This window comes from Microtus ochrogaster, chromosome 16, assembly GCF_000317375.1.
Source record: "Microtus ochrogaster isolate Prairie Vole_2 chromosome 16, MicOch1.0, whole genome shotgun sequence".
NCBI classification, from domain to species: domain Eukaryota; kingdom Metazoa; phylum Chordata; class Mammalia; order Rodentia; family Cricetidae; genus Microtus; species Microtus ochrogaster.
The window spans coordinates 57,498,666-57,512,954 of NC_022018.1; the positions used below are offsets into that span (position 1 = coordinate 57,498,666).

General features: G+C 51.0%; 1 protein-coding gene across 3 annotated transcripts in view; it reads left to right on the forward strand.

The window, feature by feature from the left end:
- The first annotated feature begins 9,230 nt into the window (after positions 1–9,230).
- Positions 9,231–14,289, forward strand: part of Tgfbi (transforming growth factor beta induced) — a 35,137-nt gene continuing 30,078 nt past the window's right edge. For 2 of the 3 annotated variants that reach the window (XM_005355272.3, XM_026783150.1), the window contains exons 1-2: positions 9,299–9,432; positions 13,946–14,044. In XM_005355272.3, the coding sequence (XP_005355329.1) occupies positions 9,299–9,432; positions 13,946–14,044 (233 nt within the window). Of the gene's footprint in view, positions 9,433–13,945; positions 14,045–14,289 lie in introns of all 3 variants that reach the window. The other variant, XM_005355271.2, reaches the window with a different exon arrangement.

A 14,289-nucleotide genomic window follows, 5' to 3' on the forward strand; every position in this document is an offset into this window, starting at 1 on the left:
GCACCATGCTGTTCTTTACTCACCCGCCAAGCCTTTATGAGCCCAGCCTTGACGTCCAGGTCCTTCCCGAACTTGGCCGACTCTGCTGCATAGTCCCAACGGCTCGGTAGAATTTGCACTTTTTGAGTTTGGTCACATAGAGAGAGTCAGGCCACAAAGACACACACACTTGCTCCCTTCCTTACCTTCTTGAAACTGCAAGCAGTGTTCAGCAGGAGCCTGGACAGTACCAACATGGGATGCTGATTGGTGGTCCTACAGATGACATCAGGATCCGACATCAGGATCCACAAGTCCTCGGGGGCTACTTTAGGGCTTCTTGCTTTTGGAGAAGTGGTCCAAAGAAAAATCAGGTCTAATTTTGAGAAGAATGAATGAATCAGGCCTAAGGATACTGAGTATATGCTATACCGCGGAGAAGAGGTAAAGGAGGGCTTAATGTAAAAAGTCAGGGTTGTGGATTTTTCTTTTTTTTTTTTTTTTTGGCCAGTCAGACTCGGTATATATAAATGTGACTTCTCTGGACTCTCCTGAGTCTCCTGAATTATCAAGTACTAACAAGAACCAGAAAGCCAGCCCGGCAGTCTTGGCTCCAGTTTCTGCCTGAGGAGCTGCCGTCTACCTCACGGACACAGCTTCCTTTCGCCCAGATGATGAATCACCTCTTCTGGGAAGACTCTGGGACCCCTGCCCCCTCCCTGCTCCCCTCCCTGCCCACACCAGCTGTATGGGGTGGCGTGTGGTTGGTACTTCCCTTAGGAGCTACTTTTGTGTAGAGTCTTGTATTAGGCGCTGATTTCACCGTGTGCACGTCTGGCTTTCTATGGGGCCGAGCGCTTCCCCCCCAGGCATGACTCACTCCTGTCTGGAAGCAGCCCACTACAAGCTAGCTCAGGCAGATGCGAAGACCCCATCAAGACCCACTTTCTGGAGTGTGCTGGCTTCTGAAAACTGTCAGGACGTTTTGTCAGAGGGCTGACTAATAGGATCAGCTTGGCTGCTAATGTGGCTGCTGAGTTAGAAATGAGGTAACTCTTTTGTTGTCTGAAGACTTTGATGTCCTAAATGTTAGACAATGCCATTAGTTTAACCAGTTCTCATATATGCAACTTATATTTGATCAGTATTGAAACAAAGTATTCAAAGTTTTTTCTTTCCGTGTGCCTGGCATAGTGTTGCCACATGTCCATGGGCTGTGTGAGCCACCCCCTCTACCTGGGACCTTTAATTCTTTTTTTTTTTTTTCGAGACAGGGTTTCTCTGTGGCTTTGGAGCCTGTCCTGGAACTAGCTCTGTAGACCAGGCTGGTCTCGAACTCCCAGAGATCCGCCTGCCTCTGCCTCCCGAGTGCTGGGATTAAAGGCGTGCGCCACCATCGCCCGGCTGGGACCTTTAATTCTTAGTTCATGTGATTCCCTGGTGTTTTGAAGAAAGGGTGTCTGCTTCACAGGTGTGAGTTCTTGTCCAGAGGGAGCGGCACTGGGAAAAAGAGTTCTGCCCTGCCCGAGTCAGACAGAGCTTAGAGCTTTAGGTGGAGAAGGCTAAAGAGGGGTCTAGACAGTCTAAGCAGATGATAGAGGCTGGCTGTCACCTGCCAATGTGGACCTAGGGAACCCGAGAGCTGACGAGATTGCCCCGTGAGTAAAGACACTCACTGCCAAGCCTGAGGCCCGAGTCCCATCTCTCATCTGTTCTTGGAACCAATTTGGTAGAAAGAGAGAAACGACTCCAACTCGGACATGTATCCTGTATCAGGCGTGCACACACAGAAAGTAAATAAATAAATGTATAAAAAAAAACCTAAAAGCATCCCTTGTAAGCTGAGAGAGTAAATTATTTTTCTGGGGTCTAGACAACCCCTGGTTTGAGGACTGCGGGACATCCCCTCCAAGAGGCCCCAGGATACAGAGAGTGAAATATTCGTCCTAAGTTACCTAGGGATCCACGCAGATGCCAGGGATGTAGTACAAACCTAAAGATGTAGTCCTTCTACACCTTGCAAGGTGAGTAGCTGCTTCCTTGTTGCACTTCTAGGAATTGAACCCAGAGCTAGGCAAGCCCTCCATCGTAGGCTGCGTCTCCAACCTGCTCAGTCGCATGTTTATTTTTTTGTCAAAATTCTAGATGCTTCTTTAGAGTTAGCACCTGCAGTAGGGTTGTCAAGAGGGAGTAGAAAGTCACAGCTCGGGGACCAGCAGTGTAGCTGGCCGATTGGAATCCTCCTGTGGAGCCTGGGAAGCTCCAGTCCTCACCAAGCTGTTGATAAGAAGTGTTCTTGTAGCCAGGCGGTAGTGGCTCACACGCTTAATCCCCCATTCAGGAGGCAGGGCAGGCAGATCTCTATGAGTTCAAGGCCAGGCTCCAAAGCTAGTCTCAAACCAAAACAAAAAGTGTGTTCTTGTATGCTGGGAGGTGAGGCCTGTTGTTTACTTGATAGGGCATCTCACTGTGTAGCCCAGGCTGGCCTGGAACTTGCTGTGTGAGTGGTCTGCCTGGGTAAGTGACACTAATTCAAACAACCTTGACTCTGAGGTGAACTGGACATTTGGCCCAGTAGCTCTGGGCTTTTTTCACTTTGGTGGAAAAGAACACTTGGCTACCACTCTCCTCACCAAAGCTGCTGCTTTCACCAGAGTGACTTGGGGAAGCTGGGAGGGTTTGTTCAGTGGACCTCTATGCAGAGAAATTGATAGGGTTTCAAAAGGGTTTCAAAAGCTACATGGCTGCCCTACATGGTGAGGGGTACATCTTCAAACTCCTCCAGGGATAGACCTGATTGGGGCATTGAGGAAATGAAGAAAAGGTAGACACATAAGAAAGCTCGGATTGGGTGGGTGGGACTCTCTGGTGAAGAAGCTGCAGTCTCTTGGAATCGCAGTGTGTTTATTACACACAGTTGAACAGGTAGGTGGGGTTATCACACACAGCTGAACTTGGAGGCAGGATTAGCTAATGTCTGTAGGAGCCATCTCTGTAGGGAAGCGGACTTTAAGCATAAAAGCTGGGGAGAGAAGGTTAATGATGGGTATTTTCTGCACACACTGTCAACGTTCACACTTGAATCCCCAGGAAGGCTTTCTATCCCTCTGAGCCTCGAGGGAAGGGAGGGGCTTTGCCATTTCTCCATGAATCTGGTGCTACGGTCCTTATCATGGGCACCTGCCATATATCCGTGCAGGATTTCACACCAGAGCACAACACACATCCACTCAGGATTTCACACACTCAAGTCTTCCTCCACTCCCTACAGGGCCCAGCTTGCATGGTGGTTTGGGGTAGAGCAGGCTGGGGCAGGGGGTTGCTTTCTTCAATATGTTGACTTTGCTTTGCTGACTTTGTGGCCGCTCTGGTGGGTTCCTTTGATTCTCTCAGCCTTGGCTTCTTTGTATGTGGAGTAGAGAAGATGGCAGTACCCAAGCTATAGGATTCTCTCGAGGATGGGAGGGCTTAATGCAGACTTTTGGTAATCCACTGACAGCTCGGCATCCTGTGTACACACATGCCCATTTCTGACGCTCCTCTTCTGGTTCTTCCTGGCATCTTTCTCAGGATGCTTTTCTTCCACACAGTCTGGTGGGACCACAGAGACTGGTCCTTGTTTTTGTTGCATTCAGAGACAATCATCCAAGTCTGTTATCTGTGTCCTCTTTTTCACTACAAATGCTGTGCCCTTCACTAGGAGACATCATGTGGTTTGTGAGCATCTCAGTGTCCAGCATGTCCTAGGGACTCATCTGGAATCCCATGAGTGGAACAGTGAGGAGGAAGGTGCCGGGGGAGATTTGTAAGATTGAGGGGTAGGGTGCAGCTAGCAGATAGAATACCAACAGACCTTCTCTTGTATCCTGTCTTCCTGGCTGGGCCTAGTGTCTTACTGGGTGTGGTTAATGGAGAGTTGGGAGCAGTACAAACCGGGTTTCATATGGCTCTCTGTATGGGATTTAATTTTATCCTTTCAGGGCTGGGCAAAAATGCGGTTCAGGGCAATATCAAGTTTCAGAATGTTGAAACAAATGACAGACTCTCACTATCCTGCCCTTCACACATCACTTACTGTAGCATGGCTTTGAATGTCTGGGATGTTCTGGGCAGAGTCGGGTGACCCCTGGAGAAGGGCATTCTTAGTATTGGGCCTCAGTTAGAAGGATGGCCGCCGCCGTCACAGCTGCTCCAGTCTGCCTTTCCCTCTGACAACACTGCAACTGAGGAAGTAGAGACTTACTTCCTCTTGGTCTTGAGGATCTGCCAGAGAGTCAGCGTGTGACTTTGGGCGCACCTTCTTGGGGACTCTCACTCCTTCATGCTTGAATGGGATGTTTTCAGTGGGCAGCCAGGGGAGGAAGCTAGGTATAACATTCCTCAGAGCTCTCCAGAGTTGTAGCTGGAACCAGAAGCCACACATGGCTGTGTAGTCCTAGACATGCTGGCGAGTGGGATCACTGAAGTCCGTCTCTAGTCTAGACCTCTCAACTGGAAAAAGCAAGAATGCACAAAAAAAATTTAGACAAGACCTTTCAAAATCAGCAGGGCAGCCCACTGATGGGCCATAAATATCAAGTTGATTCCATGCTGTCTTATTTTGGGGTACATAAAAGGACCACTGAGCAAACACACAGGCTGTCTATCGAGACAGACTTCCACCCTCAAAAAGAGAGGCCTCATCAAGTGGGAAAACCCAGGAGGGAAAGCCAGATGAAAATGCTCCAGCCCAGAAAAATTAAGAAATTTGCCTGAGCAAGACCGTAAAGTTGGTTATGCAAGTGCTAATACGTGTGCCCAAGACAAAGAAGAGCAGGAGGAAACTGGTGTGGATCTGTGTGTGGGAGGAGAGGAGGAGGTGTGTCCAGCAGGAGCTGACAGGTGCACATGCGCAAGCTGATGAGGGGATAATTTCCAAGGGGACTTAGTGTCAGATGCACAGAAGGAGGCAAATAAATCATGCGATCTTTTGCTCTAGGTGATAAGGATGGATTTTCCACTGATGTAGTCTTTCCCCTACATTTTCTGAGCTTTTTGTAGTAAAGCTGTGTTCCTTTTTCTGTACGTCAGAAGAAGAAAACTCAACAAAGCAGTCTGGATCTTCTTCCATAAATAGTAGCCATCAGGAGTGTCTAGGAGAGCGGAGTTTGGGGGTTGGAGTAGACAGGGGATGCTGGGAAAGTGGGTGAGAGAGTAGGGTAGGGGATGATGTTAGGAGCTGGCTGTGGGTCGGTAAGGGAGTGACAGGAATCTGGGTGTTCAAGGGTTAGAGAGCGAGCAGAAGCTTTGAGGAGAGACTTGGAGAGAATGTTTGTCTTGGTAACAGAGGGCATATGGGAATCAGAAAGGGAGGAGGTTCAAATCCACATGCAGGGTTTCCTGTCTTGAATGGTGCCATCCGCAAGAGTATCAAAAAGATATGTTGGCCCAGAGAACTGTGTGGACACCTGGACTTTGGAATACAAGGCCACCTGGTGCTATCTAGCTCTCTCGGGCCATCGCCTGCCTTGGAGAGAAAGAAAACACAAGCAGAATGGCGTGGGTGAGGTTGGTACCACAAGCCAGCGAACCGTCATCTGTGGGCATCACTCTGCAAAAGTATTTGAGGTTAGGCAATTAAAGCAACCCCAAGGACGCCTCCGGGTTCTCCTCAGAGATTTCAGCTGTGCCAAATCAATGAAGCTCTCTTTATGAAAAATCAATTTCCCTGGAAAACAAATTTGGGTTCTAACCAGCAAGTAGCATTTGGCAAACTCTCATGAAGAAAGCCAGTGTTTGGAGAAGAGAGGGAAACAGCAAGCTATTGAGTGGAGCAAGCCTGGGAGGGAGCCTGGTGCTGTTTCAGGCTGTGACAGCTGCCGTCTCCATCAGCTGGGAAATGCAAAGCTGTGGCTTTGTTTCTGAGATCTTACCACCACAAGCCATGGTCTGTCCTAGCCTGTTGGAGTGCTGGAAGCGGGGAGGGAGAACGGAAAATGATTTGGTGCCCCATTTCCTCTCCCTGTTCAGTGTGTAGAGGACACTGGCTGTCAGCAGCAAGATCCAGAGCAAAAGCCACTTGACTGTCACACCTCAGTGGCCATGCAGTGGGAGCTAGTGTCAGCACGAGCTGAGAGTTCCTCTGTGCTTGTTTCGCAGGGGGAAATATTCCAGGATATTCCCTTTGGGTCAATCTTTTGACTTGTACTCTATGGTCACCTGAAGGTTATCTGTCTAACGTGACCCCATAGGCCCAGGTTTCTAGGGAATGACACAAAGGGACCCTGTCAAAATGTGGAGCCCGATTCTGTAGGTCTGAAGAGAGTTCTAGAGTCTGCACTTCTAGCACATTCTCCGGTGGTGTGGATGCTGCTTTCTGGATATCACATCTGGAGTGGCAAGGCTGTGGCTCTGGAAAGTCAAATCCCACACGGCACCACGGTCACCCCTTACCTGTAGCAAATGCAGCGGCTTCTCGCCTGTGATCCTTTCATGGATAGAAGTACTGTATGACATGTGACACGGGAAACAGGGTTCCCAGATCTGACACATACGCTCTTGGAAATCCCATGCAAATATGCCTTCCTATTCCTTCTAGGCTGTATGCGGAGCAAGCTGGAGAGGCTGAGAATCCTCTGGAAAAGGTCTGACCATTTCCTTTGATGCCCAAGCCCTTGAGGGGGGGAACAGTAGAGCCAGGCCTGAACTGGCCTGTTGCCTGCCTGCCTCTCGCCCACGGACATGGGATCCCGTGCAGAAAGCTCGTTGGAAACTCTGGTTTGTCTTCTGCTACTGAAGGCCCATTGTCAAGTGTTCCCAAGTTGTTTACACATAGCTTCTGGTGATCTTGTTTGTGCCACAAAACATGAAAGCCACCGTTTTTCTAAAGTACCTGGAAGAAGTCTAGTAATTATTGTTCCAAACAAGCCTCATTTTCTTGTGTTTAGATTTTCTAACATGGAAAGAAAAAAAAAGCTCCCAAATGAAAGGACTGTTTTGCCCTGGCAGCTCCGGGCCATGGGGCTGGAGGACCTCCCCACACAGCGACATCACCGTCTTTGAAGCAGCAGCTACTACCATGGGGGGGTATGTTTACATTTCTCCCTTTTATGGGGACGGGCAGGCGGTGTGGAACTTGTGGTGGAATTTTTTAAAATATCTAAACAGTAACTGAAGCATTACTGTGATCTCCTCGGTGAGCTCATGGAAAAGCTCAAGTCATCCCACGTTAGTTTTATAGAGAGGGAGTGAGGACGGTGAGATCACTAGCCACGTTCAGACCCCCTCTCCGTCTTGCCAGAGATGGGGTGCTGGACTGGAAGGTGGAAAGCAACCGCTTCCCGGGCTCCTCTCCCCAGTTAGCAGGGTTTCCTGGCCCGAGGGATGCTTTCTGGGATCAGGACTGCACTTGACTCTCTATGGGTGTCTTCCAGCATTCTGGACCAGGCAGTCATCGCGTTCAGAGATGCTTTCTAACAGAGCAGATGTTGTTTGGCTCGGCTTTGTGTGCAGCCTTTCTCTCTGTTACGAGTTTCTCCATCAAGGCCTCCCTCGTCCCACTGCATCTCCACCCTGGGGTTATCAGCCTCCGCTCTGCTTGTACCTCCCTCCATCAGATCATTGAACAGCTCTTGTCCCCTGTCCCCTCACTGGAGAATGGCTTCCAGGTCTGAGTCGCTGGATCAGGCTGCCTGTGAACATTCCATGGAGATGAATCACGTGTACCTCAAACTCATCAGGTCCTGAGCTACTCATCTTTCCCTGGCAGCGTCCAGCCATCTCCATGGCCTTCACATGAAACCAGCCGCAGCAGCAGCCATCGTGATGCCCGAATCTCAAACACCTCACTCACCCTCAATGCTTCTTTGCCCCCAGTACAGAGTGTGTACTTTCTCACTGCTGCTATCTGACAAGACACAGTTTCAGAGAGGAAGGTTTGTTTTGGCTCACGGTCCACATGACGCCATTGTCCGCCGTCCGTTGTGGCTGGGAAGGCAGGCAGTGGAGGCTGCTCACGTGCATTTCTGCAGATCACAAGGCAGAGAGCATGGGGAGTGTTCATGTTCACCTTGCCTTCTCTTTCCCCTCTTTTTCCAATCCAGGACTGCAGCCTGTGGCATGGCACCATCCCTATCCCATGTGGGTTTTTCCCTTCCAGCTAGTCTTTGGAAACACCATGCAGACACACTCAGAGCTGAGTGTCACCGATGCCCTGGGCATTTGTCAGTCTGAGTCAGTTGGTAAGCACAGTTAGCTATCACATGTAGCTCGTATGTTCCCCTGAGACTTCATATCTCCTAGACATACCTCCAATACTTCTCCCTTCAGCTCCAACTCTACCACAGTAGCGCAAGCTCCTATGTGGTCCCCTCCTGCTCAGCCGACCTCCTGCCTCCCATCTTGCCTTATTTTATCTGCTCCCCTCGAAGCCTGCTCATGACACTAACTCTGCCCTTTGCTTGAGCCCCTAACACTGGCAGGATTCTTAGTTTAGATCTGACCCCTGCTATTCGCCTGTCTTCTGCCCGACTCTTGTCTCCACCCAGCACGCTTCAGTCAACCGACTAGCTTCGCATCCTCATTTTGCCTGGCTAAATCCTGTTCAGCCTCCAGATCTAAAAGCAGAAGCTATCGATCCTACCTGATTGAGGGGCCTACTCCAAACTCCTAAGGCTCCAGCTGCCTCTCTCCATGGTATCTTCTTGGCTAGGTCCATGCTCCCCACATCTGGGAACTCACCCCTGGGGCTAGTAGAACCAAGTAAGGGGAGGGTGATTAGTAGGTGCCAGGGTGCCTGCTCACCTCCTCGCATGCCTTGAGCTCCTCCAGGGCACACTATCTGGCATTCACAGACTTTTACCGAAGCCAGGTGAGGGATTCCTGATTGCCAAGGTGTGAGCCCCGCCCTTCCCCACTTTTCTGTTTTCTGTCAACAGAAAGATTTGCTCCTCATCTACAGCGTATCAGCATGGGTGGTGCATCAGGATCCCAGAGGCCAGTCTGACAGGCCAAAGCTTGTGGGTGCCCGCTCACACCCTCTGGCTTCCTGCAGCCTAGGCTCCAGGCATGAACACCTGAAGAAAGAGTGAAACTTGAGGGCGCCTTCCTTTGGACCCGCACTTTGTGCGCAGTGGGAGGAGGGTGTGTGAGCCGGCTGGGCGGTGCAGGAGGGCTGCGGGTGCTTAGAAGTGGCTTGGCCTGGGAGGCGCCGACCGCCCTTCCCCGCCCTCGGCCGCTCCCACCCTCTCTACTAAACCCTAGGCGCACTGCCTGGCCGCTCTCACTTCGCCAGCGCCTCCCGCGCCTGCTTTTGTCGTGGGTCCGCGCGTGTTCCTGCTCCATGGCGCTCCTCGTGCGGCTGCTGACCCTGGCTCTGGCACTGGCACTGGGCCCCACCGCGACCCTAGCGGGCCCCGCCAAGTCGCCTTACCAGATGGTGCTGCAGCACAGCCGACTCCGGGGTCGCCAACATGGGTAAGCCCCAGCGGTTCCTTGGTGGGCGGTGCAAGGACAGGTCGCTGAACTGCCAGTGCACTCTACTGGGGACTCATCATAGCCGACCTGAGTAGCAGGGGACAAAGCCCGACGGAAAAGCAGCCAGTGCACGAAGAGACTAGCCCTACGTGGAGGGAGGAACTGTGGGATAATGAGATGCGGGGACCCAGTGGAATGCTTTGTGCTGAAAGGATTGGGGACGCTGGCCAGTGGCCATAGACTCTGACCAAAGTGCACGAAACAGCCTAGGGGACTTTCAGTCTCCTCTCCTAACTCTAGGTAAAAGGGGGCGTTGGCAGCTCTCAACAAGGAATTCCCATCACCCTGAGAAGGTGTTTATTGCAGAGGGGAAGCCCAGCCAGATCCCACTGTCTAGTAAATCCAGGTGGGAGCCTGGTCACACCAGGTAGCAGGCCCCCAGGTGCCCACAGCTCCTGTGCACCTGGCATTGCTCTGCACCCAAACACTCATGCCAAAACAGTGCTTTCTGGCCACCAGACCAGTGTGACACCTCGTAAAGGAAGAGCAGGAAAGTTCACTTTCTACATGCTAGACACATCAGGTCCTGGAGGGCCCCAGCCTGGAGCCAGCACCGGAATCTGTCTTGAAGCCATGGCCAGTTTTGTGAACGTGAGCCATCCGTGCTTCAGACACTCCTCTGGGGTACCGCAGCTGTGTGGGCTTCAGGAGCACTGGCCAAGGGTATGCCCTGATGAAGATCCTGACCCAGGTCCAGGCTATGCGGTACTTCTACATACAACCAGGCCATGGCTGCTTCGAACATAGCCCAGCTTTGCTGCATGTCCAGCCTACCTGGCTGCACCAACATGGTTTATACTGAGGAAAACTATGTGGGAAGAGAGGTCCGGGTGCCCTGTACCCCAGCTCTCCAAGAGACTAGACAGATCTGTCCTCAGACTTTAAAAACACCCCTGTGGCTAGTGAGGGTTGGCTTTGTAGGCTCAGACAAAATCGCAGGCCCCACACTGGGTATGCTCTGAACTTGGGTAAAGGCTGCCACTTTTAGGGAGCACTCACTCTTCTGCGTGTGGATTTCAGGTCTCTTATAGACTCCCGGGTCTCAGCTTGGGGAATCAAACTACTGGGTGCAGGACTGACCACTCTGCAGGGCAGAGCCCAGCCAGGTCATGCCATAGCCACACACCCTCCAGAAAGGAAGGAGGCAATGCAGAGGTCCTGAGGTCATTTACTGCTTAGGCCGTGTGCATCCAAGGTTGGGAGGGCAGATCCGAAAAGTGCAGATTTGAAGTCTCAAAGCCAAACAATGACAACTGGGACGATCATCCCTGCCTGGGTCACCTTTGGTCCCACCGCCTTTCTTGCACGCTGTATTCGGGTTCAAGGGTTCTGTTTCTCCTTCCTCTTAACCACTAAGAACAGCACACATGTGTGCATGCTACAGCATTGTCATCCAGAGTAGCAATGTCACAGCAACGTGAAGTCTCTAAAGATGCCACATAGATCTATCGCTGAGGCCAGCCTCCTTCCCAGACCAGAACACTGATGGAAAAGTTGAACTTTTAAAAACCAGTGTGGACCAGGGAAGTGGCCCCGCTAAGGCATTGCTGCTAAGCCTGATGACATAGAATGAGAGAACCAGCCTCTCAGGAGCTGTCTTCTGACCTCCACACACTCACTGTGGCATGTGCCACCCACCTAAACACAAAATGAGTAAATGATTTAGACCAACATCTCTGAGTGCTTCTTGCGCTGAGTTGGAAGCCCTATAGTAACCTGTGACAGGCTGAGTGATGGGGAGATGACATGTACTTAGCAGGGCGATGCATTCCTTTAAAGCCAGCTACTCCCAAGACAGGGGTAAGAGGTGGGCAATTTAAGGAGACCCTACCTCAGCATAAATATAAGGCAGAGCACATCAGCACCCCTTCCGGAGGGAAATCTGGACACCCAGGCACACAAGTCTTGGCAAATGGGCAGGCACTGTTGCATTTACTCTGATCTAACTGTCCCTGAAAAACCACGGGACTGCCTGGCCTTGCACGCATGGGTGTGGTTCCCTGTGCAGATGGATAACCTTGTACCAGTTCCAGTCCTTTATTCAAAGTGAGAGCTGGAAGGGGGGAGTTTAAGGACGTGCAGGGTGTCCCACGAGGGAGGGAAAGGACCCTGTACCTAACTCTGGACAACAGTGCACACTCATCTATCACCCTGATGTGTTTGCTCCCCATGCCCCTGCCCCCAGCACGGTGAGAGCCACTGCAAAATTCTTATTTTACAGAGGGAGAAATCAGCCTATGCATGCCAATACAGCCTTAGGATGCAAATACAGAAAGCTGGTAGTAGGGTAGGGGTTGCTTGGTGGTCTCTTGGCTCCCCGCTGTATCTGTGTTACCTTTGGAGCTAGCACACTAAGGTAAAAGTGAAAGTGTAGCCACAGGTTTGAATGGCACCAACAGAAACAGGATGGAAGTTCTGGAAGTCCTTGATTTTCAGACCCAAGTCGAACAGCAGGGCTGCTGGGCTTAGGGCAGAAGCCCAGAAATGGCCTGCTCGTTTTGATTACATTTCAGTATAGATTTCCTGTGGACACAGCTTACCCCTACCCCCAGCCTCTGCTCCTGTGGCAGGGGCAGTGCAAACTCTCTCTGCCGAGGAGAGGAATGCTGAAGCCAAGTCCACAGAGACTTGCTGATGAGCCGCTGGCCGCCCATTGAGAGCTGTGGGGAATTCATCCACAGTAATTATTTCCTGCTTAGCTGGACAGGAGAGCTGGGACTGTTCAGCAGTAAGGATGATTTGGGGCTGGAGCATGGCTGGTGGAAGCTCTTCAGGGGTTATTCAAGGACTGTGAAACACATGGATCACTGGGTGGAGAGTCTCTAAGCACCTGGGGAGACCCAGGAAGTTGGGCTGACCCAGCCTTTACCTGAGTCACCCATCAAGCTTGACTTCTCATGGTCATCACTACCCTAATGTCAAGCCCGCTGTGCTCACTTACTGCTGTCCCTTGAGCAACAGCAACAAAAATGTAGTCTTCATATGGAGAAGAAATGGGAAGGAAAAAGAAAGGGTCAGAACAAACAGCCACCCAATCACCCAACTGTGGACACTGTCCAACGGTGAGGTGGTAGCCACAGATCTCCCAAATCCTATGCTCATCAAAGGAGTCTATGGATCACAGTTAGTTGTTAGTTAGTTAGATAGTTAGTTAGTTGAAGCAGAGTCCAGATTGCTCTCAAACTCACTGTGCAACCCAGGTTTGCCTTGAACTCAGAGCAATCCTCCTGCCTCCACATTGCGTTTTAAGGTATTGAGAGTTGCTATTGAAGAAACTGCCCACATTTGGATGCTCCTGATGCTGTGGGAACATGAAAATCTTGTGGACACCCGCAGTCTGTTTTCTTTGCTTCTCTGACTTACAGTTCAGTCAGATGGCTGCTGCCTGCTCAGAAAGAGGCTCACTTTTGTGACTACAGATAGCAGCTCCCTTGCCCCAGGAGCTCCAAAGAAGGTGCCACCATCACCAGACCTGAGCACCATTCTGGTTGCTCAGGAGAAAAACATACACTCAAATAGCATTCTCCAGAATGCTAAAGGCTCCAGAAGGCTCCATAAAAATGTTCTCAGCAGAAACCCGGGGTGGGGGGAGGTTGCTTCTGCTTTTCCACAGTTACTAAAGATCTTTTTAAACTAAATTTTTATAAACTGTTTCCATGAGCCTGATCCCCACTGACTCTAACCAGGCCGAGAACTCTTGTCTTTGCGGCTCTTTTGAGGGTAATTGGAGAGAGGGAACATCATGACATATCAGTTACCAGGTCTGTTTGGTACCTAGCACAAAATAAAGGCAGCCCCTCACGTTAGAGTCCTGCAGGAAGTGGGGAGTGGCTCTGAGTACTGGGCAATAGAGAGTTAAGAGAGAGACAACTCACTGTCAGTCCTGAAAGCCTCTGGCCACTCACCCTGCTTTACAGGGTGGATACTCCCAGTGTGCCATCCCAGGAGCCAGGCAGCTGGTCTAGACATGCAGAGCGTGTCTGTTTATGGAGCTGGCTGAGAAGTGCTGGAAGCCATCCGCTCTTGACAACGGGACCTGTGACACACACTGGGATGCCAAGTCTGTGCCCAGGGCAGGTACAGAAAGAGGGAGTCTGGAATGTCCCAGCAATATCGCTTGGGTTTTGCTCATTTTCTCAGTCTGTAACACATAACCTTACTTTTTAAGGTGCTTCCACCTTCATTTAATAGTTGCCTGAGCCTTCCCTGGCTTAGGATGCTTAGTGTGTAAGACAGACTCGAAGCATTTATTTGAGGAAAAGATTTTATGGAAAGGAAAAATGTATATAGACCATGCCAAAGTTTACCCCAAACCACCAAAATGGCCATGTCTCCTCTCTCCAGACGGCTCTGCTAACCATAGGAGGTCCACATGATGGGACGGACCGCACAGCGACCTCAGTGTAGGCTGACTTGCCGACCATCCCGCTCACACTCTTGCTCTTGTTTCCAGCCCCAACGTATGTGCTGTGCAGAAGGTCATGGGCACCAACAAGAAATACTTCACCAACTGCAAGCAGTGGTACCAGAGGAAGATCTGCGGCAAGCCGACGTGAGTATCTGTAGCCGCCCAAACCATTGCCTGCCAAGGAGACCACAGTGTGTGTGTGTGTGTGTGTGTGTGTGTGTGTGTGTGTATGAGCCAGCTGCCAAGGAGGCCACAGTGTGTGAGAGAGAGAGAGAGAGAGAGAGAGAGAGAGAACCAGCTGCCAAGGAGGCCACACTCTATGTGTATGTATGTATATGTGTGTGCGTGAACCAGCCACCAAGGAGGCCACCCTGTGTGTGTATATGTGT